This window comes from Macrobrachium nipponense, chromosome 35 (assembly GCF_015104395.2).
Source record: "Macrobrachium nipponense isolate FS-2020 chromosome 35, ASM1510439v2, whole genome shotgun sequence".
Taxonomy (NCBI): Eukaryota; Metazoa; Arthropoda; class Malacostraca; order Decapoda; family Palaemonidae; genus Macrobrachium; species Macrobrachium nipponense.
In genome coordinates this window covers 44,036,706-44,063,282 of record NC_061096.1, presented here as the reverse complement: position 1 = coordinate 44,063,282, position 26,577 = coordinate 44,036,706, and the positions used below count along the sequence as shown (strand labels likewise).

The window sequence follows — 26,577 nt, the reverse complement described above, 5'->3', positions numbered from 1 at the left end:
TATTTGTTCATTATTTCTGTGATTACTATCAAGTTAAAGTTTTATATACTATATATATATATATATGTATGTATGTATGTATGTATATATATATATATATATATATATATATATATATATATATATATATATATATATATATGTGTGTGTGTGTGTGTGTGTGTGTGTGTGTGTGTGTGTGTATGTATGTATGTATGTATGTATGTGTGTATGTATGTATGTAAGTAGTATATATAGTATATATATATATATATATATATATATATATATATATATATATATATGTATGTATATATATATATATATATATATATATATATATATATATGTGTGTGTGTGTGTGTGTGTGTGTATATGTATATATATATATATGTATATATATGTGTATGTATATATATACATTCAATTTATGTATTTAGCCCTCTGGACCAGACTACTGTAACCACCTAAGGTCTCTAGTGAAATTTAAGCTATATAATTTGTGCACTAACTGTTATAACCTCTCAAGCCTTTTTTTTTCTCACCAATATTATTACTATTACCAGTATTATGATTACTATCTTTTATGCTACCTCAGCTATTTTGTGGATAAGTGCCGATTACTAATTTTTCCTATCATGTTAACTCATATGTCTAGATTGTGTATGTTACTGTGTATTTTGTATGTTCATTGTATATGGTCTTGAACCGAAATAAAAGATATTATTATTATTAATAATAATTATTTGAAATGAGTACATGCAATACATTTAATAAAAAAAATTGTGAATTAGATATCATAAACTATAAAATAAATCAGACTGCCAACAAATACGTATTTTTTAGAATTCTTCTTCTGTTTTATTATTACTTAGTATACGTATGTACGTACGTTTATGTTTTATTATAGCTGTCAGTAACTCGGCATCTCCATTAGGTAAAGATAGAATAAAGAATAGAAATTAATGGTTATTATACTGTTGGGTAGTTTCATTAGTTGAAGAGAGATACTAATGACAATTTATGGCTTACTGTGTGCTAGGAAAAATGATTGCTTGGCACTCGTTCGATACTCGTAAGACGGGTAAGAGCTGAATGTAAACAATCGATTGGAAGGTTTGTTTTTTGTTTGTTTGTGTATTATAGTTGATGATTAATTAATAATTATTTGAAATGAGTACATACTGATTATTTATACATTTTATTGGCATATTCTAAACTTTCAGCTCTTAGGTTTAGATGTCAGAATCATAGACTAGGCTACAGTAGCAAACGCTAACATAGGCTAGGCTTATTGCTAAGGGACATATGCTAAAGTCCTAATATATGCAGTAAAAATGGGGTTGAACATTACATGCAGTTGAATATTACTCAAGTATGTACAGTATTTTGCCTTTTTGGAGTCATATTTCTTCTGTCGGATTGGTGTTGTAACCCTAGAACATGTGTTTTAGGCCTGGAAATATAATTTACTGGGGTGATTTTGGAGGGCTTGGAACGGATTAGCCATTTTACATGTAAAATGTGTTCCAAGATACGAAAAACTCATAATACGAAGGCCGCCTCGGAACGGATTAATTTCGTAACTCGAGGTACCACTGTACTATAGGCAACAAAATGTTGTTTTATTGTGCTGATTACAACTGCAATCTTGAGTATGATCAATAAACGTTACATATATACGCTTACATTGTTGAAATGAGTCCTGGGAAAGATGTTGTATCCGCTGCGCTTACGAACGGCACCTCGGGCGGTTGCCGCCATATTGGATTTCAAAACTGCTTTGAAAACATATTTTACGAAGACCTCACATGCTTATTTTAGTTCGAATGGGGCTTTCATATATCACATTATGTTGACAAAACTTCAATCTTTTGAATGGTATGCTTAAAGATGTACGCAATTGTATTCTTGTTTCACCAATTCAATATCAAGTGAATAAGGCTGATCTACGTGATGACGATGGATCCACTGCGGTATTTCCCCCAATTATTGAGTGGCAGGATGAGCTAAAGTAGATTAATTTAGATCTGTCTTTTGTTTATGTTTATGATACCTACCTATGTATTAAGGTATGATTTTTTTTTGTTACATTTTTACATTCATCCACAAGGGGGGCTAGGGTAAATCTAAGTACTAATACCTAGGGCGGCGTCAGGTACTATTTCCTTGGAAATTTACTCCTACTATTTTTTGTCGGTCGACTGTAATTTACCTTAGAACTCTATCCTACAGTAAGGGGGACCCGTTTGGAATGCGTGGTTTTGGTTGGGGGAAGTTGTTGGGAGAGAGACCAGACTGCCATGTTGTTATGAAATGGTTCCGCACATATTCAAGTCATTAAGGAGCCATATGTTCAAAAAGGGATTGAGTAAGGAAACCAATTAGCTATAAAAGGAACTATACTAACCTAAAGTACGTACCTTAACTTAACCTACCCTAGCAGGCCGTGTTACTTAGCCAGGGCTCACGGTGAAGGAAACTCTACTTTTTACCAAAAGCATCCCTATAACACTGTGCATGCATGATAGCGGTAAATTCTTGGTAAGCAACCAAAATACCATAAAAAAGTCAATTTCCAAGGTAATACATACCTAGTGTGGAGCTGTTTATGTATTTACATCATTATTTTTTTTAACTAAACGTTATCCATTTCATTTTCATTACCACAATAAAAAAAAAAAAAAAACTTTGGGAAAAGTGAAGAATTCTACCACTTACCTCTGGTTTATGCACAAAATAGATGTAGTGTTTAGTACCAGCCCCATGGGGATGAATGTAAAAACTGTAAAAATACAAACATAGGACAGTAGTATAGAGTATAGACCATAAACAAAGAAAATCATAAATAAAAGGCAGTAAATTTTCAGGTTGGCAACTGGCAGAAACCAGGCAACTGTAGAACTCTAAAGTTTTACCCCAGTTTACATGCAAAATGGGGTCTGGGTGCAGTGTTATTTCATAGAAGTTACAATTTGTATACCTAGGAAAGTTACTGTAAAATTTGGTATGTTTTTACTTTGTATTTAGATGTTTTATACAATTTAATGTGCATTCATTTTCAGATGTCATGAAGAGGTAAAAATGAAACATCAAGAATTACCATACTTATGGAGAGATCATGGCTCCTTCCTGCCATGAATTTTGGGGGTGTTTGCCAATGTCAACATGTGTCATTCTTGACTGCCTCCTGCCAAACAGCATAATACTAGCAATCACCTGTCACAAAGAAATTACACTTAAAAAGCTTAAACGTAAGTATTTTACTAGTACTTGTAAGCTTAATTCAGGTCTTCTTTTGTGTGGAAATTTCAGTGTTTTCCAAGACCATGAAGGGCTTTACTATTTAATAGGCTGCACTTAGTATTTGACCTCAATGTTCACTTAAACTTGGGCTGCAGGAAAAGAAATGTTAATATTATTATTACTTTTAGTATAGTACCATATTTATGAATGAAAATGAAAAATGGTAAGGAAGTTTAAACACTAGTATGGTTGGGAAGAAAATAACTATGTACGGCGGAAGTTTATCTCACACAGAGATCATTGTTGGTTTAACAGTTGATGCATTATGGTATGTGGTAGCAACAGTTGCTTGCTTTTTTTCTTGCAAAGAAACTACTTTTCATAGAATGAAAACTTGTCCCAAATCTGTTGCTTGAAGTGATTATATATAGTACCTCTTTGGTATCTTTAGATGAAATCTGGCAGGAGGCAAAGAAGTACCCCTTATACCGGGTCTTGGGTGTACCAGAAGATTATGTTTTGGTTGGGGTAACACAAGATGCTGAGCAGGAAGAATTTTGGGATGAGAGTCGCCGTCTTTGTGACCTTAGACTCTTCTCACCCATCCTCAAAGTAGTAGAACCACGTGGGAGCAAGGAAGAAAAAGTACTCAACTATGAAATTAGTATGTATACTTTTGTTTTATTTCTTATAGGTAAAAAAACAGCATCTAATACTGATGCTACTGTTACTATTTTCACATTAGTAGACTCAGTAGTCTATAATATTGTCATAAAGGCTTTTCTTCTCACATTGCTATAGTTAACTGCCATTTGAATTAACTTTTCATAATAAAGAAAATTAGCCTTATTATTATTTCCACTGGGTATTGGTAGACCAAGCTGCAGTTTTGGCATACTAAAAGTGGATTGTTCCGATACGTAATACAAAAACCCTCGGTCCTTTAACAATAGGAAGGTAACTAGCGGCAGCTGGGACGGTCGTAAGCTTCGAACAAGAGGAGAACGGTAGTTAACTGCTTGCCCCGCGCGCCCGAGAGGTGAAGAATCACTTTTGCTTTCGGCCGCGGGTGTGAAGGACGTGTTCGTCATCGCTCTCTGCCCGCTTCATCGTCGTATGCTTTGTTTATATTGTGTTTTCTACTAATGGTTTGGTTTGACTTGAAAATGAAACTGTAAGTACACTGTTTTCATTTTCATTACTTAATTATGAATCAACATGGAGCTATCGCCGTAGAGACGGCGATTTCCGCTCTTTTTCATGAATTGAACCCTTGAATTATGTCTCAGTGCCGAGGGCGGGCGCACTCGCGCCGAGTCATGTATTTTGGGCGAAAGTGTGTAATTGAAAGATGTAAGTACTCTTTTTCATTATATTTTTGCCATGTGCGTTCGTTGCCGAGAGCTTGATTGCGCTCGGCAAGAGCCTCTTATTTTGTATGAATAGAATGCAATGAAAGTGGATTCGCAATGCAGTTTTCTTTTCATTTTCATTTATTAATTGCATCAAATTTAATTTTGGATCAATTTCCGCTCTTACCCGGGAATTAATCTTACGATTTATTGCTGTGAAAGTGAAAATAGCAAGTGCAGTATTGTTCATTTTCATATATATTTATGATAGCATCATATTATTATGGATCAAGTTTCCGCTCTTACCGGGAATTGATTTTTCCCTCTTTAAGTTCTATGAAGTGAATCGCAAGTGCAGTATTCTGTTTTCATTTTCATATTACTTTTCACTGCTGTGGCGGGGGTAGGGGAAGCGAAGGTTCCTGCCAGGAAGTCGTCGGAAAGCTCTCCCGCGACTCCCTTGGTATCCGATTCTTCGTCTTCTTTCCTGCCCCCCCACCGCTCAGCTTCCTCGTATTTTGTTTTTGGGTCTTCCTTCCGTTCGGGGTGTGGGGCATGTCTCCCCCCCCCGTGCGTGAGGGAACCCCTCTTACTAATCTGTCTGTGCTACCGCAGGTGCTACAGCCGTGGGAGACGACCTTGGACAGGTATGGACCACTGCGGCTGCAGGGCGTGCCTAGCATCCACGATCTGCTGCAGAGTCTAGCGAGGTCTGGGCGGTGACCTTGGAGTGGTCTCCACTACAACCTTCACGGCCGATTATGCTGCTTCCCCCCGCTGGTCTACACTTCATTAACACTTCCCCATGCTGTGTCTCGGTGACGCCGTCTGCCGCTTCTCTAGGCCGGTCGCCGCCGTCACGAGGAGGGGTATGCCGCCGCCGGCCTGTGTTTCTTCGTGTTGCCTGCCCCAGACTTCCGCTGTTCCAGCAGCTCGCCCCTGGACCGGCCGCCAGTACCACGCTGGCTGCCGATGATTCTACAGGCGATGGCTGGGCCTGCCGTACCTGTCGCTGATGTGGTTCCCGCTACTGGCTTGGCTGTCCCTTCTGTGTTTACCGCTGCCGCTGTTCCTGCCGCTCCTGAGCTGGTTGCTGTTCCCCCCTGTCGCTCCTGGTTCCTGCGCTGTCCATGCTGGTCCTGCCCATGGTGTGTCTTCCCCAGTCCCAGGTCCTTCCGGGACAGGTGCAGTCGGGCCGTGTTGCTTCGGCAATAGGCCCGACTCCGGCCTGGATGGAGGACCTGACGACTGTCCTGCGTGAGCTGACGAAGAAGAGAAGGTGTCATCTTCGTCTTCGTCTGTTTGCTGCCTCTTCCCCTTCGACTTCTAAGGCCCATAAGCCGAAGAAGAAGAAGGCTGCCTCCCCCCCCTAAGAAGTCTCCTTCGGGAACTTCTAAGGGCCCCCCGTCCCACCTCGGTGGGACGGGGGGTTCTTCTGCTGGTCCTCCTGCTCCTTCGGGAGCGGGGCCCGTCTCCCCTTCCGTAAGGAAGAGATAGACGGGGACCAGAGGAGTATCGGTTAGCTCTGGTACTTCCTCGCCTGGTGCTAGCGGCGATGCCGCTACGCCAGGTTCCGGCTCGGTCCTCTCGTTCGCGGGAGATCCCGAGTGTATGCTCTCCCTCGGGAGACCGTGCAGCCAAAGTTTCGGCGCCAGAGTTCGCTCGGTGCCAAGACCACGGCAAGGAGCAGAAGGCCTGGCGAGAACCGCTCAGGTGACTCTCGCCAGGCCAGCGGCCGCTCGCAGCGACCAGCTGGTAACCGGGTTTTGTTATTCCCCCTAAGAAGACTCCTTCGGGAACTTCGAAGGGCTCGTCACATTTCCGGTGTGAACGGGGGGGTTCTTCTGCTGGTCCTCCTGTTCTTCGGGAACGGGGCCCGTCTCCCCTTCTGAGAAGAAGAAGAAGACGGGGACCAAGGGTGTGCTGGCTACCGCTGGTACACCCTCGCCTGGTCTTGGCAGCTCTGCTGCTAAGCCAGGTACGGATCGGTTTCTCGTCCGCGAGAAGTTCCGAGTGTACGATCTCCTTCGGGTGACCGTGCAGCCAAAGTTAAGACGTCTGAGTTCGCTCAGCGTCATGACCGAGGCACGGAGCAGAAGACTGTCGAGAGCCGCTCAGGTGACTCTCGCCAGGCCAGCGGCCGCTCTCGCAGCTACCAGCCGTACCGTCGGGGTGGACGTGACGGTCTCTGACCGGCCACGGTTGAGGCTGGGAAGAGGTCCCCCCAGGTCCCCTCGACCGACGGTACCAGCCTCGGCTGGTACCAGCGGTTTGACGTGCCGCGAGGACGCTCACCGGTCTCACGGCGAAAGCGAGCTCTGCAGGTCACCTGACCGCCGCTCCCACAGGGACCGGGCGGATACGGTGACCAGCAGCAGCTCGTCTGACGCACGGGACCGGGGTCGACGTGCTCAGTCGAGCCGCTCGCCATAGGTGAGCGGCACGGCCAGGCCTGCAGATCGATCCCCACCGCGGGTTGGTGATCGGCTGCAGCCCCCCACGTACGCTGGTCCTGCCAGCGAGGCGGGGGGGTGAACGAACGTCAGGTCTGTCTCTCCACTACCTTCAACTTCCTCGGGCTACACCGGGAAGAGCGAGGTAGCTAGGAGTGATCGTGAGAGGTGCGCCGCTCACGATCCCGTCACGACGCCGCACGTGCCACGTATGGTCTTAGGACCAACCAGGACGTACGCGCAAGTGATTGGAGGCGACCGTCAGGGGGAGAGGGGGTAGCGTCAGTTCTGTCTCTCCGATACCTTCAACTTCCTCGGCATACGCCAGGAAGAGCGAGGTATATAGGAGTGATCGTGAGAGATGCGCCGCTGACGATCCCGTCACGACGCCGCACGTGCCAGGTTGGTCTTAGGACCAACCAGGACGTACGCGCAAGTGATTGGAGGCAACCGTCAGGGATCTGTTGCTGGTCCTTCTTCTGAAGGAGGAGGGTCCTGGGAGCTGCTCTTGTTGGAGGGACTGGACGGTCCTACCCTCTCAAGACGCTGTAACTTCCGAGATTCAGAGTAACTTTACCCAGGTTATTGCACTGATTCGTCAGCACAACGACCGGGGGGAAGGATCGCCGCTCCCACCAGCAGAGCCCATGTCTCTGCTCGAGTCGTTTTGGGGCCCGAGAGGGAACCCAAACCGACGGCGGGTATGCCGCGATCGGTAGCTTGCCGATTCTGTCTTGAACCAGAGCTCTCGTCTCCGGACAAGAAGGCTCTCTCAGTTTCTGGCCGGTCGATCAAGCTACTTCCACCTACTCTACTGCGACAGCCCGGCGTTCTTTCTACGTGTCTTCGGACACCGTATTTAAATACTCCTTCGGTCCTCCTGAGAGGTTTCGACCTCGACGAGGACTGGAATGAGTCGGAGGACGGTATCGGCTCTCTCCTGTCAGGTGTCGATCAGCCCCACCCAGACGACGTTCACAGTGGCGGCAGACCCTTACCTACAGTGAGAGTTCGTAACCCTCCTCGGGAAAACGTTTTCTCCTGACGATACGTTTTCCCAGACTCTGAGAGGCCATCGCCGCAAGGCGATGGCTGCTCCTACTCTTCTCCAACTGCTAGTTCCACTGGGAAGGCGAGCGAGTATCCAATTCCTCCCCCATTCCCTCTCTCCTTACGGCTACGAGGGAAAGGGTAAGGATCCTACAGAGATTTCTCTGTAGGATCCCACGTTGGGGACTGCGCTACCAGGGGGGACCTTATCGGGTCCTACCTGACGTAAGCCCCGGTCGTTGAGGAGGGATCCTGCCCCATTCTCGATTTCTACGGGAATCGAGAGGACCACCAGCCGATATCGTTTGACGAATTCGGTGGGGGTTTCGCAGACTGCTTAGAATTCTACGGAATTTCTAGCGCATTCATGTTAGAGTTTCTTACGATCTCCAAACACATAGGCGAGACCACGGTCCAAAGTGAGCGAGACGAGAATCCCCGATATGTTACACGATAATCGGGAACCTCGCCTATGCTCGAATTCCTGGAATTTCTAGCATTAGGAAGAAGACTGCTGCTGAAAGAAGACTATCTCACAGTAGGCGACCAACCTGGAATAGAGAAGAACGGACGGGAATATCCAGTTTGGCTGGAACTATCGTCTTAGTATTCTGTTCACCATTGAAGCTTTCCTTCGAGGAAGACTTCTCCTTCACTCTCTTAATAGAGAACGAAGGTGGTTCGATCTCCAATCCTTATTTTGTTTTCTTGAAGGAAAGAATTTAGGATGGAGATCGTTGTTCAGAATCCTACAAATATACTACGTATATTAACCTCGCGACATGATTCTGCTAAGCAGTTGAATGGTCCGAGGGGTAGGCGCATATCCTGGTTATTCTACGGATTGCGACTTAGACGAAAAGTATTCTAATTGAACTGCAACCCGGGTTGCCTGCAACCTCCCAGGAGTTTCCAGTTTCAATTTTATATACTTATGGTGTTGTCACAACAACACCATTTAAGCTTTTATATTTACCGAAATTCGTTTCGCTTAAATATAATTGCTTCGAGCATATCTTTTTATGCGTGGTGGTTCTAGCCGAACGCATTCCTTCGTGGAAAGGATTACTTGGCAACTCAGGATGACGAGTCAGCGACAGCTACTGCATATTGATTGCCCGAGGCATTTCAGTATCAGCTGCCGCTTTGAGATAGACGGTTGTTTATGTCTTTCTCACCTGCTTTGATTGAATAACAACCGTATCTCTGCCCAACAATCACGGACTTAAGTCTCTGATTAACGGGGATTCTCGCATACATGAATGACCATCTACTGCTGTGAAACGCTAGTATTCATCGTCTTCGGTATTGCGAGAATTTCAAACAGAGATATCTATTCGACTCTCATCTTTCAGTTTACCAGCACGGTAACAGAATTCTGTAATAGTCTCTTGCTGCATAGTATCCCGATAATGCGAATGATTTTTGCGGAATCTTGAGTTTGTCCTCAAAATATCTTGTATTCGGAGGTGGTACAATTGTTCCATTGTTCATTCCCGGGTATTAGCAGATGTATTGAAAGACATCGCCTACTCCCACACCTGCCAGCTCTACTTCCAAACGTTCAGCCCATGAGAAGCAGTTCTTCAAGCGGCTCTCCCCTGTGTTTCATTACTGAAGAACGCCCCGCTTTCATTGCACAACGGACAGCAATGAAATGGCGGTTAGCGTTTTCAGTCATTTGTAAGCACAGGTTTAGAATCTTGAGATTCCTTCTCTCGATTCAGCTGGAAGACGTAGGTTGCATTCATTGCCTACCTTCGTCTTCAACGTTCACATAGTGTTGTTTCTCCTTAAGCTGAGATTCAACGTCTATGAGATTTTCTTGCCATCAGGGACCTCGGTCTTTTGAAGGCAATTGACTTTCGCCTTTTGAGCTTATGCATTAAGAGAATCATCGCCGCGCCGTCCGGCAATCGGTGACTAACAAATATTTTATTTGTTGGTCTCTAAGCATAACTCTTTAAAGGGCGAAGGTCACGTGACTTACCGGATGCTTGGACAACTTGCCTCTACTGATTCCGAACCAGTCAGTCGGCAGCTGTCAGAGCGCCCGAAGTCAGTTACGAACTATGCTGTGGACTTAGTTCGGTTTGTTCCAGAGCAATCATTACTTCGTCTTAATAGCTTGTCAGTATGAGTACTGTACATAACCAAAGTCGAGAAGAGGGATAGGTCATACGACTATTCCCTTCTTTTCGTCTTAGGTAACTGCATGACTTCTCTTGAGAAGTCAAGCACAAAGGGATGGGGATTTGTGACGCTCGATTTCGTACCGATCTTCGTAGCGAAGACTCAGAACCCTTCGGTAACTGACGATTGGTTCGAGTCCTTCACATACCCTCCCTAATGGACTTCACCGCCTCCGATACGAAGGCTATGCTGCTTTGTCCTGTGAAGGTGCGACGGAGCTGTCTGAAGAAAAACTCGACACCCGGGAGAGTGTGGACGCCTCTTCATCATTCTCTCGCGTTCCGCAAGAACTTCTCCGTGGCGCAGGTAATGAAGGCAGGCGCCTGGTCCAACCGACCGCATGCACCTCCTTCTACCTTCAGGATATTGCCCACAGTTCCTTGGATCTTTTTCCTTGGGAACCATGGTGGTTGCTCAACACGTTGTGTAGTTAACCCAGACCCTCGCAGGCTGAACAGCATCGAGTCCTGGTGTGACCGTAAGAATGGATGAGGAATGAGAGTGTGACTGGCTCCTCTTCCCATCCTTTTTCTTCCCTCTACCTTTGGGTAGAGGGACACGGTCGTCACCCTGCTGGGTAAGGACGAGATGCAGGTGAGCTACTCAATAGAGCACCATCCTATCCCTTTCAGTAGGGATAGGAGTAAATATCCACCACTTCCTCCAAACAAGGGGGAAGGGGGAGGAAGTGGATGCCAAATTGAGACAAACCCATCATTTTATGATTGTCTCTTGCAAACAGGAACAAGTTCTTGCTTGCTGGTACGAAGAGATACGCTTGCCTCTCTCTTAGTACTTGGCCCAGAGGTCTGACCATTGATCCTGCGGTGCACACCCCCCGATCAATCGGACAGAGGTTTGGATCCCTCCCTTGCTCTTACGACCAGGGATGGCACTCAGGGTTGGACGAACACCAGTCTGTTCACCAAAAAGACTCAGATTTCCTCCCACCAAGAAGTGAGTCTTCCTATTGTTAAAGGACCGAGGGTTTGTATTACGTATCGGAACAATGACAATTTGTCGAAAATTGCATTTTTCCTACTATACAAACCTGAGGTCCTTTACATATAGTCCCACCTCATGCCACCCCTCACTCTGCAACTTTTTGCATGGGCCTAAAGCAGAAAAGTGATTCTTCACCTCTCGGGCGCGCGGCGCGCGCACGATCGGACAAGCAGTTAACTACCGTTCTCTGTTCGAAAGCTTACGACCGTCCCAGCTGCCGCTAGTTACCTTCCTATTGTTAAAGGACCTCAGGTTTGTATAGTTAGGAAAATGCAATTTTCGACAAATTGTCATTTTATTTTGTGGCGAGATTAATTTTTGTAAAAGAATATTTGGTTTATTATGCCTTATAGCAGTTTTGGTAGATAGCTTTGCATAGTCATTTCTGGTAAACATTGGTTCTTAGTCATAATGATTCGCTTAGTGTCTGTTCATACTAATGTCATTAATAATATTACAGGTTTGGCGATTGGTCGTTGTGTCCATGATCTAGATGACGTAAAGGACACAAAGAAATTCAGCAGGTTTCGACGTAAAATTTTAGAGGTAACCTATTTATTATTAGTTTGAATATAAATGAATTTATTGAGACTATGACGAACATTCATAGTTTCTCACAACACTCGCCAGAAATATTTGTTTGTAAGAAATGAAAAACAGAGCAGGGTAAAGTTAAAGACGCTGAAAAGCTCGAGAGGACCCATTTTGGTTTCAGAAACATTTTGCATAAGGGAATAGAGTTGTCCTCTTTGAGACTATTTGTAACTGTGATTCAAGTTTTAAACACTGAATATTACAAGAATTTATATCTTTTCATTCTTTCTGACAAAAACAACAGTATGTTTTTTTAAGAAAATGCCCTTTTTATGCATTCAACTTACCTGTCAGATATATACTTAGCTATAGACTCCGTCGTCCCCGATAGAAATTCGAATTTCGCGGCACACTCTACAGGTAGGTCAGGTGATCTACCGCCCCGCCGCTGGTGGCGGGAATAGGAATCATTCCCGTTTTCTAAGACAGATTTTCTCTATCGGCCGTGACAGCAACATTGTTGTTGTTACTCCTGATTTGATTTTCGTATTTTTTCATCGCTATTGATCTTCTAAGCCGGTTATTTTGGTGACGTATTGGATCTTTGGTTTGGCATACTCTTTCGTGGACTGTTTTTTTGGACTTGGTTTTGGATATTTCTCATGATGTCCGGATTCTAGCTTTACGGTTAGAAGACAGTGTGTAAATGAGGGATGCATGGTGAGGCTACCGAAAGCTTCGGTAGACCCTCACACAGTCTGTAAGGGGTGTAGAAGGAATGAATGTTCAATTTCTAACACCTGTGATGAATGTGTAAATATGAATGAGGAAGAATGGAAGAATTTAAATTCATATTTAAGGAAATTAGATATGGATAGGGCTAGGAAGGCTTCCTCCTCCAGAAGCGTAAAGTAGGTCCTCGCTCTAACGAGCCTATTAAATTAACACCTAACCCTAAACCTCTATCTTCTTCCTCTAGTACTAAGACTGCAAATCCGGCAACGGAAATTGCAGATCTTAAAGCTGCGCTACAAAGGATGGAACGTCAAATGCTGACGTTGAAAGGTAAGCACAGTGATAGTGATTAAGTCCCTAGTGCAGTGGAGGGTGCGTCTGATCGGCTCTGTCTCGCTCCCAGGCCTAGACCTCTTTCAAGCTCACAGGCCCAGAGGAGAAGGAATGTCGAAAGCCTTACGGAGGTTACGGAGAATCCCCACCGATCAGGCGTCCCCTCGGCAGATTCTGTGACGACCCGAACTGCCAAGGATCGCTATCGAAAAAGCATCCTAAAGAAGTGTTTTTTTTCTTCGTCAGATTCTTCACCGAATGTAAGGGGATGGAGTTCTGATGAACTGTCACGCCCCTTAAAGAGAAGTTGGAAGGCTCCTACTTTGGATTCAAGCCCTGAGCTTTTCTCCGATCTATCACCTTGTGAGAAGAAGAAAAGGAGATTGGTTCCTAAACGGAAATCGGAGTTTCCTTCCGCTTCGAGACATCCCTCACCTGAATCAGGGAAGGAAAAAGAGAGTGCGGCTGCAAAAATTATCCTAAATGTGCAGGAGCAACTTTCAGCCTTAGTAGGAGTTTTTACTAAGGAAACTCCCAGGAGAAAGGACTCTTTCCTTCCTATAAAGAAGACGAAGGGAAAGAAAGAAGAAACGGAAGTTTGTTTTCGGCTTATACTCGGAGGAGTATGAAGAATGCGCCAAAAACGCCAACCTGGCGCAATGCGCCAGATGCGCCAGATGAGTTTGAGACTCCATACGAGTCAGAGAAGCCAGAAGCGCCCCATATGCGCCAGAAGAGCCAGCCTGGCGAAATGCGCCAGATGCGCCAGAAGCGCCACCCTGCCGAAATGCGCCAGATGCGCCAGAAGCGCCGGAAGCGCCGGAAGCGCCACCCTGCCGAAATGCGCCAGAAGCGCCAGCTTGGCGCAAGGAATCACGAGCGTCAACCCGCGCAATGAGCCACAAGTGACAAATAAGAGACGGACTTCTTCCAAAAGACAATTAAGCCAGGAAGATTTGTTTGGCTTTCGGAAGGATAAACCTTTACCTGACAAGGACTCTAGTTGTCGCACAAGCGGCCGTATTCCTTGTCAGGACATAGGTCGTTCCGGAGAAAAGCGATAGGAGAGGACATCCTTCGTCTGACAGAGGAGAAAGGTGTCGCACAAGCGGCCATCGCTCTTGCCAGGAGAAGGATAAGGTCGTTTTTTTTTTGCAGGATCAACCTATCTCTCGTAGGGACGCAAGTTATCGCACAAGCGGTCGTCGTTCTTGCGAGAGTGGGTGGATGTTTGCAAGAGGCCAGTCTCCTACTGGAAATAAACAATCCTCTTCGGAATTGGATTTGGAAGAGATTTCGGACTCTGAAAATCACTCGGCTCCGGGTTTGTCAGATTACAAGACGCTGGCAGCCCTCTTACTTCAAGAGTTTTGGGGACTCTTTAAGCCCTACTGTCTCCTCTCCAAGGTCCTTGTTTACAAGCACGAAGGTCCCGAAACAATCATCTTTTATTAAAATGAAGCCTACCATTTCCATGAACAAGGCTCTCCGATTCGTAGGAAATTGGTTGGAATCCAAGGAGAAGGCGGGGGAAGACAGTCTTTACCTGCCCTCCTTCCAGATATCAGGAAGAAGGGAATTGGTACGAGACGGGCAAACCACGGGGTCTAGCTCTCCCGTCCACTGCCGAAGCAGATTTTTCGAATCTGGTAGATTCGTCTAGGAGACAAGCCTTGTCATCAGCAAAGATCACATGGGGGACTTCTGAGATGGACCATCTCCTCAAGGGATTGTTTAATGTCTTAGAAGTTTTTAACTTCTTAGACTGGTCCCTTGGGGTGTTGGCCAAAAAGACACAAGAGGAGGAATCTCTTAGTCCAGAAGTCCTTCATAGTGTTCTTTCCTGTATGGACAAGGCGGTTCAGGATGGATCAGGAGAGGTGGCCTCTCTGTTTGGTACTGGTATTCTGAAGAAGAGAGTCTTATTTAGCTCTTTTCTGACGAAAGCAGTTACTCCTACTCAGAGGTCATCTCTCTGTATGCTCCTCTGTCGGACCAATTGTTTTCCTTCAAATCTTGTAAAAGATATTTCTCATTCTTTGACAGAAAAGGCCACACAGATTCTTGGCCCAATTCTGCAAAGAAATCGAGTACTTCGGGTCCTATTAAGAGAGAGACTCGGGCTCCTCAACAGCCCTTTCGAGGAAGTACCTCGGCCAGACCCTCTTTTAAGAAGAGAGGAGTGCAGAAGAGAGGTAGGCCTTCCTTCAGACCTATCAAGAGAGCTAAATGAGACAACAGTCCTTCAAGCACCGGTAGGAGCCAGACTTTGGGAAATTTTCCGAAGAATGGGCTCGGAGACAGGCAGAAATTTGGTCCCTTTCCGTGGTAACAAAGGGATATATGATCCCATTTCGAGACAGACCTCCCTTGACTACGAACCCGAGGGAACTGTCAGCCCAATACAGGGACCCTGCCAAGAAAGAAGCATTATTGCAACTGGTAGAACAGATGTTGCAAAAGGAGGCCATCGAAGTGGTTCGGGATCCGGATTCCCGAGGATTCTACAACCGTCTTTTTCTGGTTCCGAAATCCTCGGGAGGGTGGAGACCGGTCCTGGATGTGAGCGCATTGAACCGATTTGTGGAGAACACAAAGTTCTCTATGGAAACATCAAAATCGGTTCTTGCGGCTCTTCGTCCAGTGGAGATTGGATGGTCTCCCTTAGATCTACAAGATGCATACTTTCATGTCCCCCCTGCATCCATCATCGAAGAAATATCTCCGATTCATGATGCAGGGGAAAGTATACCAATTCAGAGCCCTATGCTTCGGCCTTTCAACGGCCCCTCAAGTGTTCACGAGGCTAATGATGAACGTTGCGAGAAGCCTACATCTAGAGGGGATAAATATATCCCTTTATCTGGACGATTGGCTAATAAGAGCAAAATCGGAAATTCAGTGCTTGAAGGACTTGGAGAAGACGTTGAACTTGACAAAATCTCTGGGACTGCTCGTGAACCTCGAGAAATCACAATTGATCCCCAGACAGAACATAGTCTATCTGGGGATACAGATGGATTCTCGGGGTTTTCGGGCGTTTCCATCTCAAGACAGAATTACTCGAGGCTTAGAAAAGATCTCGAACTTCTTAGGGAAAGAACGGACCTCGGCGAGGGAATGGCTCAGTCTGCTGGGCACCCTTTCCTCGTTAGAGCAGTTCATTTCCCTGGGAAGATTAAATCTCAGACCTCTGCAATTTTATCTAAAGAGGATGTGGAGTCAAAAGACAGGAGACTTGTCAGACATTTTTCCATCCAACAGGGGATAAAATCAGACCTAAAGTGGTGGTTAACCCCATTAACAAGGAACGAAGGGGTGTCCCTCTTGATTCGGAACCCTCACCGAGTGTTGTTTTCCGATGCCTCGGAAACAGGTTGGGGAGCAACACTGGGTCCAAAGGAAGTAGCAGGTGTTTGGACCAGACAACAAACTACTCTGCACATCAATGCGAAGGAACTCCTGGCAATTCATCTAGCCCTGGAATACTTCGAAGCGGAAGTCAGAGAGGCGGTAGTTCAGTCAAGTTCCGACAACACACAGCTCTGGCTTACATCCGGAATCAAGGGGGCACTCACTCTTTCTCTCTGAACGAAATAGCGAGAGCTCTATTAACCTGGACAGAAGGAACGGGGCATTATTCTGCGTACAAGGTTTGTCCAAGGAGTAAAAAACCTAAGGGCAGACAGATTGAGCAGAAAGAACCAGGTTCTCCCGACAGAGTGGATGCTCCACTCAGAAGTCTGCAGACAAATATGGTCACTCTGGGGGAGACCCCAGATCGACCTGTTTTTGGCCACGTTCCTCTCCAGGAAAATAGACAACTTCTGCTCGCTAGAAGAAGATCCCAGAGCCACAGCGATCGATGCCTTCCTCATGGATTGGTCAGCATAGATGCATACGCCTTTCCCCCATTCAAATTGCTGGGGGAAGTAGTAAGAAAAGTTTGTGGCATCGGAAGGAATGAGAATGACTCTAATTGCTCCCTTTTGGCCTTCCCGAATCTGGTTCACAGAGGTACTGGAATGGACGGTGGACTTCCCCAGATCTCTACCAGACAGGACAGATCTGCTCAGACAACCCCACTTCGAGAGGTTCCACAAAAAACATCCAAAGTCTCTCCCTGACTGCCTTTCGACTATCGAAAGACTGGTCAGAGCGAGAGGCTTTTCAAAGAAAGTGGCAACTTCAATTGCTAGAGCCCGCAGAGCCTCTACCCTGCGGGTCTACAATCGAAGTGGGAAGTTTTCCGTAGATGGTGTAGGTCGAAGAAGCTGTCCTCTTCCAATACCTCTGTAACCGAAATCGCGGATTTTCTCCTCTTCTTAAGAGAAGAATCCAAATTGGCCGTATCAACTATTAAGGGATATAGGAGCATGCTCTCAGCTGTTTTTAGAAACAGAGGGCTGAATCTCGAGAATAATAAGGATCTTCATGATCTCATCAGGTCTTTCGAGACTAAGAAATTGAGATCATCAATTCCCCCGAGTTGGAACCTGGACGTTGTCCTAAAGTTCTTGATGTCGGACAGGTTCGACCTATAGATAAAATCTCATTCAGAGATCTTACTAGCAAATGCATATTCCTGTTGGCTCTAGCAACTGCTAAGAGGATCAGTGAATTGCATGCTTTGGACTCTCGGGTGGGATTTAGAAAAGACTCGGCTGTCATTTCTTTCCAGGATCTTTTTCCTAGCGAAGAATGAGAACCCTTCTAAACCTTGGCTAGAAGTTTCGAAGTCAAGGGACTCTCTTCTCTGGTAGGAAGAGAGTTGGATCGGTCCCCTTTGCCCAGTCAGGACCTTAAAAATTTTATTTAGAAAAGAAGACACAGCTTCAGGGATGTCGACAAGGTCCTTTGGTGTTCGGTAAGAAACCCCAAGAGACCGATGTCAAAGAACGCACTGGCATTCTTTGTCAGAAATGTAATTACCGAAGCTCATAGGAATTGCCAAGAGAACTCTTTAAAGCTGCTGAGAGTGAAAGCTCACGAAGTCCGGGCTGTGGCAACTTCCCTTTCCTTTACGAAGAATATGTCCATGAGAAACATTTTAGCAGCAACTTATTGGAGGTGCAATTCAGTATTTGCATCCACTATTTAAAGGATGTTAGAATAACATACGATAAATGTTTCTCTCTTGGACCTTATGTATCAGCGGATACTATGCTGGGAAATGGAGCAGACGCTGATCCTTAAATTTGTTTTTAATATTTTTAATAATTAGTTTTAATATTGTTGTTGAGTTGTGGGTTGCTTGAAAGGATGTCCGGGGATGACTCCTTTCAATCGTAGTACTAACCCCAATGAGGATCAGGTGATCGGGATTAGTGTCGTGCTCTATGATCATGCCAATAGGCAAGGTGTTTTGTCATGTAAGTAGGATAGGAACCCCATTGACAAAGATCCTAAACGGTTTCTGAAGCGTAAGTGGGTAAGACCCCGGTAACAGACCATCAAGAACTCTTAGCATGAGGTCACTACCTCGCTGAGGCTCTTGAAGCGATACGGGCTCCTAGGCAGTAGCCATGAAGTCTTTCGCTAACACAGGTAGGAATCAAGGTTTTTAATTTTATTACCTACAACATATGTTGTTTCCTGTCTATTTCAGTAGATTAGCTGTCTCTTACCCTCCGCCAAAGGTGCCAATCAGCTAAGTATATTCTGAACAGGTAAGTTGAATGCATAAAAATGTTATTGTCATGATACAATAAAGTTTTATGCATACTTACCTGGCAGATATATACGGTGTATGGCCCACCCGACCTCCCCTCAGGAGACAGGTGGAAGAGAAAATCTGTCTTAGAAACGGGAATGATTCCTATTCCCGCCACCAGCGGCGGGGCGGTAGATCACCTGACCTACCTGTAGAGTGTGCCGCGAAATTCGAATTTCTATCGGGGACGACGGAGTCTATAGCTAAGTATATATCTGCCAGGTAAGTATGTACAAAACCTTATTGTATACTAACAATAACATTTTATCATGTTTTGGAGGTTTGAAAATATCTGCTAGGAGAAGGCAGCTTTTGATCTTCCCAGTCTTACAATGGTTAAAATCAGTTATCAGTAGCCCCTTAACTTATCTGATGCCTCAGGAGTCTGACCTTACAAGTAACAAAGTCTGGTAAAAAAAAGAAAACACATAAAACTTACCCATGAACATTTTCAAAGTCCCCATACCTAGTAGTAGCCCCACAGGGTATCTGCCCCAACTAAATTTAATCAGTAAGTAACATAAAGCTCAAGATTTATAAAAAAATAAACAAAAAATCCATTGTGTCTGGAGAAGTACCCTAGCAAAATAACCATAATAATGTAGTTAAGTAAATTAGTCTGACAAGTTGAAGTGTTATTATATCAGCAAATTTGAAACAAACTGGAAAAATGAAGGTAACATAATTGTAGCAATGTGCATTTCACTGCTCTTTAGAAAAAACACAGCATCGCTGAGTTACGCTACAATCAGGTCGTTCATTTTTCATCTTCCCTATTTTCCCATGGCTGTCCAACTTACTTGAGTGCTCTTTTGCTTCCCTTTTTACTCATCCTTCAAGAACAGTTTTTCTGCAGACTAACCATTTGAGATTCAAGAAATTTGACTCATTTGTGAGGTCAAAAATTAAGAGAGATTATACCAAGTTTATGAATAAATATTTTAGACATCTTTAATATAAAAAGTACTTCACTTTTAAGATGTTAGAAGCATAAAGAAAAAGAATCATGAAGTGTATCAGTATTTATATGAAAAATCTGCATAAGATAGTTGACTCTAGTATGGTTTTTTGTCTTAATTGAAACAAGATTATCACCATGTTGCACATGTTACATAATAGCAGATAAAGGAACTTTGAGTGTTGAAATATAGATTGAGTTTTAAAAATTGGATCAACTGTTATGTATGTACTTTTGTTACAAAATCACAGTACGGTAAACTTCTTAAAATGGAAAATAAATTTATGTAACATTTTTGCAGGATTTCATTTTTTATATGTGCTGTAGATTGCTTTTAACATAGACATTATAATAGAAATAGACTATTCATGCTGCACACGAGTTTAGTAACTTGCATGTGCTTAGGTTGTTGGCCGCTGACTAATCAATAGCAATTAACTTGACAGGTGATTGGGGATGCTGTCAAGGCTAGACAGACTGGTGGCCTTGAGTCATTGGCTTGTTACCAGCATCCTCCTGAACTAGAACCCTCATCAAAGCTCCCTACCTCCATAGAGAAGCATCTTGATGAAGGTACACTAATGTTGTTTTGAAAGTGCTTGCACATAGCTAAATGAGTAGGTTGCTTATAAACACAACAATCAGTGTAGAGGTATGACGATATGCAATTAACTTTAAACGCTCTTTTGCTGAGGTACATGATGTATGTTGTGTTCACTTAATCTACACCCTTTTTTTTGTTTTATTAATGACAAGTTCTCTGATTCCAGACAACCACTCATTGTAGGCCATTTTAGAATTGAGGTCATTCATTCAGTATTATTATTTAACTCTGAGATTCTGATGTCCTTCAGATTTCATCCCTTGAGATTTCAGTGATTTTCAGTGACATCATCTGTTTATAAAAGATAAGCATAAAATATTTATTTTGATATTGGGTGGCTGATAATGAAGAAACAGGATAGATTTTTCTTACCCGAAATGTTTTGCCTTAATCCTAAGTTTTGAAACTTCAGCTTCATGAAGGATTTTTTAGTTTTGTACATGAACTTTCCTGTCAGACATATACTTAGCTTACGTCTCTGACGTCACGACAGAATTCAAAACTCGCGGCTAACGCGACAGGTAGGTCAGGTGATCTACCTTACCCGCCGCTGGGAAGCGGGTGTAAGAACCAACATACCTTTCTTGCCAGATTTTTTCTGTCATCGGTGTTGACCACACCTGTTGTCGGTACCTCTTGACAGTTGGATTCTTTTCTCGTTTTCGCCCTGGATTGTTTCTACGGACTTTTGGTGAAGTACCCGATCTTTTGGCCTGGCATTCGCGATTTGTGGACAGTTATTTGACTTTTCTTTGGATTTTTCTTGGATTCATGATGTCTGATGTTGATACTAAGAAAACTGCTATGTTTAGAGTTTGTTGTATGACTGAGTGTAAGGTGAGGCTACCGAAAGCTGCGGTAGACCCTCACACGGTATGTTTGAAGTGTAGAGGGAATGAATGCACATTTAATAATCCTTGTAATGAATGTGAAAAGCTGAATGAGGATGAATGGAAGTCTTTGTCTTCCTACTTGAGGAAGCTTGAAAAGGATAAAGTTAGGAAAGCTTCTTCTAGGAGCAGTAGTAGATCTCGTATTAGCGAGTTGGATATAGATAATCCTAATTTAGAAGTAGCTCCTTTGTCAGTTTCAGCTCCTGCTCCCTGCACCGAAGCCGAAGATGCGCCTTCGGAAGTGGCCTCCATGAAAGCCACCATTCGCAGTATGGAGAGGAAAATCAAACAATTAGAAGGTAAGAGTGATTCCAATAGTGACTTGTGCAGTGAACCCAGTGCAGTGGAGGGTGCGTCTGATCGGCTCCCTAATGCTTCCAGGCCTAGACCTCTTCCAGACTCCCAGTCCCAGTGGAGGAGGAAAGTCGAAAGCCGCAGGAAGGTTAGGGAGCATCCCCACCGGTCAGGCGTCCCTCGGTAGCTCCTGTTGATCGTTCCCAGGCTACCTTGGATCGCTCCAAGAGAGAAATATTGCACCAATGCTTCTCGTCTTCGCCTTCGCCTTCTCCTAAACGAGGATGGAGCTCTTCGGAAGCCTCGTGCCCTTCGAAGAGAGCCTGGAACGCTCCCTGCGCCCGTCCATCCAGCCCTGCAGTTTTTTCGGAAGAGCCTGAGGTGGAAGCGAAGAAACGTAAGAGATCTCAGGAGTATCGTTCCCCGAGCAGAGATCGAGCCTCGTCACCTGTTCAAGAGCTTGTGAATTCTCCTGCAAGGGTGTTGGCTAACCTTCAGGCGCAGATTTCGGCTCTGGCTGGCTCTCTTTAGCGTGTCGTCTCGTCGTAGGAAGGACGTCTCGCTTCCTGTAAAGAAGTCCAGGCTCCCCTCTCCTGACTCTCGCTATTCGACGGAAGCGGCGCGCTCACCTGTGCGTTCGGATTCTCGCAGGAGACTTTCTGCTTCGGACAAGATCCCATCTGCGCCCAAGCGCCATTCGCCTGACAGACAGGTTTCTCCTTCGGACAAGGAGCAAACTGCTCGTAGGAGATCTTCACCCTACAGACGCTCTTCTTGAGACAGGATCGCTCCCCTTGACAGGCGCCAAGAGCCTAGTAGGCGCTACTCGCCTCGTAGCCGCTCCTCGTCTCGCCTCCACTCTCCTGTTGACAAGCGCCCTAAATCGGATAGGCGCTCTTCGCTGGACAGGCGTCAAGAGCTTGTTAGGCGTGTTTCTCCTGGCAGGCGCTCTTCTCCTGACTTTCACTCTCCTCGAGTCAGCGCCGAGATCCTAGCAGGCGCTTCTCCCCCTTGTAGGCGCTCACACCTAGTAGGCGCTCGTCGCCAGAGATCCTCTCACCTCGGTTCAGGCGCCAAGAGCCTGGTAGCCGCTTCTCGTATGGCAGGCGCTGTTCGCCTGGTAGCCGCTCTCCTTTGGATAGGCGCCAAGAGCCTGATAGAAGTTCTTCTTCAAACAGGCGCTCTGCTCCTGACAGCCGCCTTACTCCTGTTAGGCTCCAAGAATCGGGAACGCTCTCCTCCAGACAAGAAGGATGTTGCAAGTAGACATGTTGCTGAAGCTTTGTCCTCCAAGACGTATACGTCTTACTTCCTCTAGAGACACTTTTAAGATAGTCGCACCTCTAAGGATCATGAGGGTTCTTCAGCTCAGGAAGAACAGGATCCCTCAGAAGAAGAAGGACCAATAGACTCCTCTGTTTCCTCCTATAAGAGGCTGACAGATTTGCTCCTGCAAGAGTTCGGGGATATCCTTTCTCCTGTGGCTCCTCCTTCTCCTCTTTCGTTATTCTCCACTTCGAAGACGTCGAAGGTTTCGTCTTGTGTAAGGATGAAACCTACTGTTTCCATGAAGAGGCGCTTAGAGGTTTTGGGGAATGGCTTCCTTTCTAAGAAGAGAAAGGGAAGACGGTTTTTTCTTTTCCCTCCGTCTAAACTGACTGGCAGATTGGGATTCTGGTACGAACGGGTCGGGCGAACCTTTAGGCCTCGCTCTCTTCGTCTGCGGACTCGGACTTCTCTTCATTGGTGGATTCTGCTCGTCGTTCCGCCCTCTTGTCCGCCAAGACTACGTGGGGGATGAATGAACTTGACCACCTACTGAAGGGAATGTTCCGAGTCCTGGAAGCTTTCAACTTCCTTGATTGGTCTTTAGGAGTTCTGGCTAATAAGACCCAGACCCCTGATTCTCTGTCTCCTGAAGATCTTAACTGCGTCCCACACTTGCATGACAAAGCAGTGAGAGACGGATCGAGTGAAGTCTCCTCACTGTTTGGAGCTGGAGTAATTAAGAAGCGGTCTGTCTACTGTTCGTTTCTCACTAAGGCAGTTTCACATGCACAAAGGGCCTCGCTTATGTATGCTCAACTCTCTCCTCTTCTGTTCCCCAAGAAAATTATTCAAGATGTCTCGAGTGCCCTTTCAGCTAAGGCTACTCAGGACATGTTAGCCCAGGCGGCCAGGAACCTCGCTCTGTCTTCCAACCCAAGGCCAAGAAAGAGACTCCTCTGAGGCAGGAGCCCTTTCGAGGAGGACCCGCTGTCAGAGGTTCTTCAACCAGAGGAACTAGACCTTTTAAGAGAGGTAAAACCTTCTCTAGGTCAGTCAGAGGGAAGAAATAGCATCAAGGACTCCAGACATCAGTGGGTGCCAGACTACTGAAATTTGCCGACGTCTGGGCCCACAAAGGGGCAGACATTGGTCCCTATCGATTGTCAGCAAAGGATACCTCATTCCCTTCTCGTCAAGACCACCATTGACGACAACTCCGAGGGAGTTGGTGGCCAAGTACAAGGACCCCCATCATGAATCAAGCCCTTTCTCTAGCAGTAGATCTCATGCTAGAGAAGGAGGCTATAGAACTAGTGAAAGATCCCCGCTCTGCGGGCTTTTACAACAGACTATTCCTAGTTCCGAAGAACTCAGGAGGATGGAGACTGGTTTTGGATGTAAGCGCCCTGAACGTCTTTGTGGAAAAGAGGAAGTTTCTTGCATGGAGACAACTTCCTCAGTGTTAGCGGCTCTTCGTCCAGGGGACTGATGGTGTCTCTAGACCTTCAGGACGCTTACTTTCATGTGCCGATCCATCCTTCTTCACGGAAGTATCTACGATTCATGATGGGAGGAAACATCTTCCAATTCAAGGCCTTGTGCTTCGGCCTATCGACTGCACCCCAAGTTTTCACGGGGTTAATGAAAAATGTGGCGCAGTGGCTACATTTGGAGGGAGTGAGGGTGTCGCTTTATCTCGACGACTGGCTAATCAGAGCAGAGTCTCAAGAAAGATGTCTGGAGGACCTTCAAAAGACCCTTACATTGGCAAGTTCTCTGGGACTTCTGGTGAACTTCCAGAAGTCTCAATTAATCCCCAGTCAAGAGCGGATCTATCTGGGGATTCGGATAACTTCTCTGGCTTTTCGGGCTTTTCCGTCGCCAGAGAGGATAGCTCGTTGCTACGAGAAAATAACGACCTTCCTAGAGAAAGATGCATGCACAGCGAGGGAGATGATAGTCTGCTGGGGACACTCTCCTCATTGGAGCAATTCGTTTCTCTAGGAAGGTTGCATCTCAGGCCTCTACAGTTCTTCCTATACCAGAACTGGAGGCGTCTCTCCCTAGATCTGGAGTTCTCCTTCAAGATCTCAAGGGAAATCAAGAGAGACCTTCGGTGGTGGAACAACCCACTTCGTTTTGTGGAAGGAATGTCTTTACATGCCGAACCCCAGCCATGTGTTGTTTTCCGACGCATCGGAAGCAGGTTGGGGAGCGACGCTCGGGACGAGAAGTGTCAGGCACCTGGAAGGGGGATCAGGTGTCCTGGCACATCAACAAGAAAGAGTTGATGGCAGTCTGGATGGCATTGAAAGCCTTCGAGCCCCACGTCCGAAATGCAGTAGTGCAGGTCAATTCGGACAACACAACAGCCTTGGCGTACATCAAAAAACAGGGGGGGACGCACTCCTTCTCCCTGTACGAAACAGCAAGGGATCTTCTGCTGTGGTCTCAAACAAGGAAGATCAGTCTTCTCACCAGATTCGTACAGGGAGAAAGGAACGTCAGGGCCGATCTCCTGAGCAGGAAGAATCAACTCCTGCCTTCCGAGTGGACCCTCCACTCAGAGGTATGCCAAGACCTGTGGAGAAGATGGGGCAGACCTCACATCGATCTCTTTGCAACAGCAAGGAACGCAAGAATCGAACTTTACTGCTCCCCGATCTCAGACCCAGGAGCAGTATCAGTGGATGCGTTTCTCCTAGATTGGACAGGTCTAGACGTCTACGCCTTTCCCCCCTTCAAAGTACTGGGACAAACCCTCAAGAAATTTGCTATCTCGGAGATGACAAGAATGACGCTAGTAGCTCCGTTCTGGCCCGCCCAAGATTGGTTCACAGAGGTACTGGAATGGTTGGTGGACTTTCCAAGAGCACTTCCACAAAGACAAGATTTGCTCAAACAACCCCACTTCGACAGGTATCACAGAAACCTCCCCGCTCTCAATCTGACTGGTTTTCGACTGTCAAAAGTCTTGTCAGAGCGAAGGGGGTTTTCGACAAAAGCTGCTAAGGCTATCGCCTCAGCTAGAAGACCTTCGACCCTTAAAGTCTACCAGTCGAAGTGGGACGTCTTTCGCCGGTGGTGCAGGAACCAGAAGTTTTCCTCTTCCAGTACCCTCTGTGACTCAGATAGCAGATTTCCTAGTTTTCCTCAGAGAAAAATGCGGTTTGGCAGTATCTACTATCAAAGGATACCGAAGCATGCTGGCTGCTGTGTTCAGACATAGGAATTTAGATCTTCGAATAACAAAGATCTTCATGATCTATTAAGATCTTTTGAAACTTCCAAGAAAACTTCGAACGAAGTTCCAAGTTGGTATCTGGACGTGGTTTCTTCGTTCCTGAGGTCCTCTAGGTTTGAACCACCACATTTAGCCTCCTTCAAAGATCTTACGAGGAAAGCTCTCTTTCTCATGGCTTTAGCATCCGCTAAAAGGGTTAGTGAGATTCATGCCCTAGAAGGAAGGGTAGGTTTCAAAGGAGATTCCGTGGTTTGTTCCTTCCTTCCTTCGTTTTTTAGCAAGAATGAGAACCCCTCAAATCCTTGGCCAAGGAACTTTGAGTTTCGTGGTTTATCTGCCCTAGTAAGGGAAGAAGAACCTGAACTCTTTGCCCTGTTAGGAGTTTAAAATACTACTTCAGAAGAGAAAACCCTTAAGGGCATTGAGGACAGACTATGGTGCTCTGTAAAGGACCCCAGCAGTACCATTGTCGAAAAATGCGCTGTCTTTCTTCATTAAAGTCCCTTGTGAAAGAAGCACATAGATCTTTGTAATGAAGAACATTTCAAGCTCCTCAAAGTCAAGGCTCATGAAGTGAGAGCAATTGCCACTTCCTTGGCCTTTAATAAGAATATGTCTCTTCAGAATCTGATGAAAACTACATTCTGGAGATGTAATTCAGTATTCGCCAACCACTACTAAAAGACGTCAGTATTAACGTATGACGAGTGCTTCGCTTTAGG

At 45.5% G+C, this 26,577-nt stretch overlaps 1 protein-coding gene across 1 annotated transcript in view; it reads left to right on the top strand.

The window, feature by feature from the left end:
- The first annotated feature begins 1,074 nt into the window (after positions 1–1,074).
- Positions 1,075–26,577, top strand: part of LOC135208716 (phosphatidylinositol 4,5-bisphosphate 3-kinase catalytic subunit alpha isoform-like) — a 75,096-nt gene continuing 49,593 nt past the window's right edge. The window contains exons 1-5 of the mRNA XM_064241195.1: positions 1,075–1,095; positions 3,045–3,233; positions 3,677–3,889; positions 11,739–11,824; positions 19,998–20,124. Coding sequence (XP_064097265.1) covers positions 3,101–3,233; positions 3,677–3,889; positions 11,739–11,824; positions 19,998–20,124 — 559 coding nt within the window. The 5' untranslated portion in view covers positions 1,075–1,095; positions 3,045–3,100. The remainder of the gene's footprint in view (positions 1,096–3,044; positions 3,234–3,676; positions 3,890–11,738; positions 11,825–19,997; positions 20,125–26,577) is intronic.